The 5,657-nt window shown below is 37.2% G+C and overlaps 1 protein-coding gene across 1 annotated transcript; it reads right to left on the bottom strand.

Moving 5' to 3' along the window:
• LOC115420768 (claudin-9-like) lies at positions 1 to 3,129 on the bottom strand. Its single transcript, XM_030136317.1, has 2 exons — positions 2,900 to 3,129; positions 1 to 1,882 (listed from the first exon to the last, which is right to left on the bottom strand). The coding sequence occupies exon 2, from the start codon at positions 1,699 to 1,701 to the stop codon at positions 1,033 to 1,035; it is 669 nt and encodes a 222-aa protein (XP_029992177.1). The 5' UTR covers positions 1,702 to 1,882; positions 2,900 to 3,129; the 3' UTR covers positions 1 to 1,032.
• Between the last annotated feature and the right edge of the window lie 2,528 nt (positions 3,130 to 5,657).

The raw sequence follows: 5,657 nt of genomic DNA, 5'->3' as shown, positions 1-5,657 counted from the left end.
AGATTAACATTCAATCTGTGAAAAAGGCTCTCAAACAACAAGTTATATTAGAAAATGAACACACAGTTTATTGATTGGGAAAGTAAATAATAGCAAAGTTATTTAAAGGCAGTAGCTACAGTCACATATATGTACAACATGGAGTATCTGCAGACAAAGTGAACGATAGGATACAAACTTATGAAATATTATTTGCAACCTTTCTGTGTCATCCCAACTCTGATTGTAGCCTAATTAATTATTAAACCTAATGCCTTAAACCCAAAGTACACAGAATCCAAAAGGACCAGAACAAAAGGTCAAAGACTAAACCTGCACTTATAAGTTGGGGAAAAAGACTAATTCCAACTATAATTACTGTTTATTAACTGAAAATTCATTGCTTATTATTTGATGAGCTTTCTCTGTGACTTAAAATATAATAATTTTCAAATGCAGTAAATGCCACAAAACCCCTTAAAAATATTTGTTATAAAATAATGGTGAAAATAACACATAGTGTAAATTAAAGAAGACAAGAAAAACTAAGGACTGTCTGTAAAAAAACAAACAAAAACAAAAAGACAACAAAGCGACACACAAAGAAAATGTATAAAAAGTACAAACATCACGTTGAGTGCCCACGCAGACTCTCAGTTACCACAGCAGCACATGCAGACGCACTGTGTACACTGGGCCTCTGTACACACACTACCCACACACCAACACACACACTCACACACAAGCAGAGGTGGAGTGGAATCTGAAAAATCCGAGTGACACACATTAGTAAACATCTAAAAATCTAAATTCCACCCACAATTAAATTCAACTCCCACTCTGAACATTACGTATTATACATTCTAGTAGAGATGCAATAAAAGAATGATGTACTGTAAATGTAGAATACTGTCCCTGCAGGTCCAAAATGTAAGAGACCCGCATACAGAGCCAGTGTGTGACACCTTTTTTTCAACTCTTGTATCTACTTCCAGTGGTCAGGTGATCAGAAACTCACTACTAATCTCTTCTTTCATGTATCAAATGTCAAAATTATACAAATGATTTCTCAGGCTGTTTCACTTCTCCAGCTGCTGCAGTCTTTGAATTGTTTTTTCCTGCGCCTCCAATAGAAGGTGGTGTTCTTCCTGCTGGTGGAGAAGAGCCGATGTGAAGCAGAACACCTCCAACCAGGAGCAGCACACTGGCCCCCCAGCCCAGGTATAGCGCCGGCCCCAGCTCTCGTTTCAGAGGCGCCGCCACATTGGGATCATAGAAGTCTCGGATAATCGCATAGGCGGTCCAGCAGATGGGCGTCATGTAGGCCAGGCCGGCCACCAGGAACAGCACCCCCGCTATCTTTGCCAGTCGAGCCTTGGGGGCCTGGTTACTGTCACCCATGCAGTGAGTACACTTGGCCCCCGCTACCGCAAGAATGATGGCCAGAAGGCAGAGGAGCAGGGAGAGCACGGTGAGGCCCCTGGCAGCCTGGGCAGACGTGGGCAGGGCCAGGGTGGAGTCGTAGGTCTTACACTGGATGTGGCCTGTGGTCTGGGAGAGGCAGTTCATCCACAGGCCCTCCCACAACACCTGGGCGATCACCAGCTCTCCACCTACGAAGGCCGACACGCGCCACAGAGGGGCCGCACACACCAGCGCCCCGCACACCCAACCCAGCACCCCCAACACCAGACCCATCAGCTGAAGACCTGTGGACGCCATGGTTGCCGTAGAAACCTCAGAGTCTCCTGGTTTATCTGTCTTACTAGGACACTAGGAGGTGTCAGGGTGTGACAGCTCAGACTCCACACGGTGTATACTGTGTCATTCAGTGGGACGTCCTGTGGTTGTGGGTTGTTTTTAGATGAATCCCATCAGTGTCGCACAAGCTGTCTCACACCAACTTAAAAACAAAACAAAAAAAAACAAAACATGGATTAACCATCTCTAATAACAAATCATACATTTAGTACTATGGTAGCAACACTATGAGATTTTCATAAATAAAGGCTCTGAAAATATTGCGATATCACATTATATTTCATAATTATTCTTATTCTATATTATTTGGACCATTAAAGTAATAAAACTAGAAGGTATATTTGGTTAAATTAATGCTATATCCTCCTCAGACCCTGCATAGTAAAGGTTTGGGCTTTTTTTCCCCATTAAATTATTGTCTTGATTGGAAAAAGCATAATGCAACAATTTTTGTAAGATAAATTTTTTTATAGAATGTCTTTTGCATGTGAACAGATTTATTTATTTATTTATTTATTTATTAAGTAAAGCTGTGGAACTCAACTTACTTATTAAATTACTCTAATACCGAAATTGAATCCTCTTCTTTTGCAAATAAGAAATGTGAGAATGCTGTACATTTCCTGTTTGCACAAAGTAAATCATGAGATGTGTATGTGTAATTTATTGATAAGCAGTCAACAGTGACATTCTGAATCTATCTGCTTTATTTTTTTTGTCAGGACCATAGTAGTGAAGCAAATACACACAGTATGTAAACTGTCAGTTTTTATTCTATAGTAAATGGTAAACGCTGGAACCCTACGTAGTATATCAGTTACCCATAAAACTTGTTTAATATAATATAATCCGAACCATTTTATTTATATAGCTACGGAAGCAAAAAGAATATTTCCAAAGTGCTTCAAGTAGAATTGTAAAAACGATAAAACAAATAGCAGAAAATACACTAAAAACAATAAATAAGTATATAAAACTACAACAATACTATAAATAAAACAATAAAATTAAATACTTAAAAGTAATAAAATAGAAAAAGACACCGGGACCACACAACTCACACGGAGTTAAACGCCAGAGAATAAAAATGGGTCTTAAGATGAGACTCAAAACACTCCACTGTGCTTAACTCTGTAGACTTGGAAAATAAAATACATACCTTTTAATGTGGATCAGTTTTTCAGTGTCCACAGATGTTGTGATGGTCCTCTCTGTGCGTCTCTTGGTGGTAAAGCAGTGTGATGGGAGTTGCTGATGTGTTTCTAAGTTTATGACTGACCAGCTTGTCTTTCTGAGTCTCATACACAGGCTTGTAGGAGGGCAGCAGTGTGTAATAATGCATACTAAACACACACGCAACTAGTTATGCACACACACAAAAAACGACAACACAAGGACACTTTGTTACAGACTCTCCAAGTGGCACATGCTCCAGTAGAATGTGTTTATATTTGCTTCCTGGAGTGGGAAGACTGATGATGACGTTAAGAAAAAAAGAGTAAAAAGTCAAAATCTAGAGCCAAATGTACCAGAAAAATACAAAATCAAACAATGAAAGTGCCTCATATTGTGCAAAAAAATATATCTTTCACATGGTCTTGTCTTTCTTTGTTATATGTGTTGAATACTTAGTGAGCTTTAAGTTCTTTAACACGGGTCTACAGTATTTTAGAAATCATTAAATGGGCTAAATCTCACATACTTTAATAAGATGAATCTAACAACAAATGAAAAAAGTGCTGGTTAACTGAAGTATTATTACACACTGTATCCTGAAAACTACAACCAATTAGAAGTTTTGTCTTAATTTTTCTTTCAGATTTAGTAAAATTTCATTACTTTTATTCTGGAGGTGTTTAACTCATAGACTATTGTTATAGTCTGTTTTGTAGTCAGCTATTGGATGACAGTCCATTTTTATTTGTATTGTATAAAGCACATGAATAGATGTTTTGTTATTTTACTTTTTTTTTTTTTTTTGCCTTTTTTACTCATGTTCTCTGTCTGAAAATTAAAAGAGCCCACTTTTTGACATTTTCTCATAGCATCACTTTTGACATTTCCTTTGGTTAAATGAATTAAATAAATAAATTACATTAACCCTTTCATGCATGAATTATGAGAACCTTAGTCGAGATTTTTTCCTGTATGTTTTTATTCCTCTTTAGGCAGGAAAAAAACAATGCAACTGAAATTTTTTTATGAACCTATTTTTCCTGGAAGTACAAAAATGTCCACTCAGCTGGACACCATGCATTTAATTTTTGAAGCAAAGAAATGTGTTTAAAACCCGTCATCAGAAAGTGATATACTGTGTGAAAACTATGAAATAAAGTTTTTCATTCTGCTAGTCTGATGTTTTCTCACATTTTATCATACTCTAATACAGTGGTGGCTGCTCGTCTTTCAGAGAGGGGAAGCTCATTGTCGGCTTACATAAAAAAAATAAAAAAAAAAGTTATTTAAACATAAATTCGGCCCTCCATTCCTTTTTAAGAAAATGGTCAGTGACCTTATTGTACCAAGTAAACAAGAAAACGTTGAAATTTTGTTTAATTGAAACAAGGAAGTACAATAAGTGTTTTATTTACAGTGCAAGAAATGAACAAGTAATTTCGTAGTGGTTTCTCTCTTGATTTCACAGCAGAATGGTATTAAACGGTATTAAACTGAACGCTATCAAGTGAAGGAGTAGATCTCAAAACAGCTGTCAATCAAATGGGATTCAGCCTTTCAACTGATCCTCCAATCAGCACATGGAAGCCCAGTGTCCAGCCCGGCCGAGCTCCGCCCACAGCTCCATTCACCCCCAGAGACACCTGGCATCCAGGGGCGGGATGACATCGTGGCATTTATCCAGTTACCATCCAGTTTTGAGGCAATGAGAAAAACTGTTCCACTCAGTCCCATTGAAGTGCATGGACGCTGAGTGTCTACGGGCAAATGCACTGAGCAGAGATCGTATGAGAAAACAGCGCAACAGGAATGTATGAGAAGTGAACAACATCGAGTCCGTTGATTAGTGATAAAGCTGATTCTGAACAAACTCGTCTGTGAGATGAACGTGTTCTAACACATTTGTAGTCAATGAAATGTCAACACAACCGAACATATTTGACCATTTAATTATCGTAATTTTAGGGGAAGCCGAGCTTCCCTTGCAGTCTATGAGAAATCGCCACTGCTCTAATACTAGTTATTGCTAACTTCATGGAGATATAATATGCAAAAAAAAAAAAAACTTTTTGATTAAGAAAACTGTTAATTATAGTCTAATAACAATTAGCAATTGATTTAAAACATGTTACTGCAGATCAGGTTTATCAAGAAGCGCAAAGTTACAGTTTATGGTATAAATTGCAGTGTTTTGGGTGATGGATAAGTGTCCACTCTGTTGGCTGATATGCAACTAAACGAACAAAACTCATAATATACAAGAGAACAGCTGTAGAATTACTTTCCACTGTAGTGACTAGTATGCATGAAAGGGTTAAATAAAGCTAACATTTCTGTGTTTTCTGGTAGTAAATATTTGACTGTTGTTTGTTTTAATATCCAACTAATTCGGTAAAGCCCTGTGAGGCAACCTTGTTGTGATATAGAGCTCTACAAATAAAACTGAATTGAATTGAATTAAATACCTTTGATTTTTTTAGATTTTATATTTTATTATCAAGCAATCCTCTGTACCTTTGCTGCATTTCACTGCTTTTTGCATCCAACAATAAGCTGAACTTTAATTGTTATTGAATGAAGCATAAAAGTAACTGTTGTTTATATACTTGATCTTGGGCTTATGTCCTCAAAATACTAAATCTCTGTTAAAAGTGGGTGCCAAAGCTGAGATTATAGTGTCAGCTGATTTATCATGTGAGAGGCCTACACCTAAGCCTTTCAACTAATGTTTATAAAAGTGT

The sequence above is a fragment of the Sphaeramia orbicularis genome, chromosome 1 (genome assembly GCF_902148855.1).
Source record: "Sphaeramia orbicularis chromosome 1, fSphaOr1.1, whole genome shotgun sequence".
Lineage (NCBI taxonomy): Eukaryota > Metazoa > Chordata > Actinopteri > Kurtiformes > Apogonidae > Sphaeramia > Sphaeramia orbicularis.
Note: the sequence above shows the minus strand (reverse complement) of the source record. Positions and strands in the feature narration are given on the sequence as shown.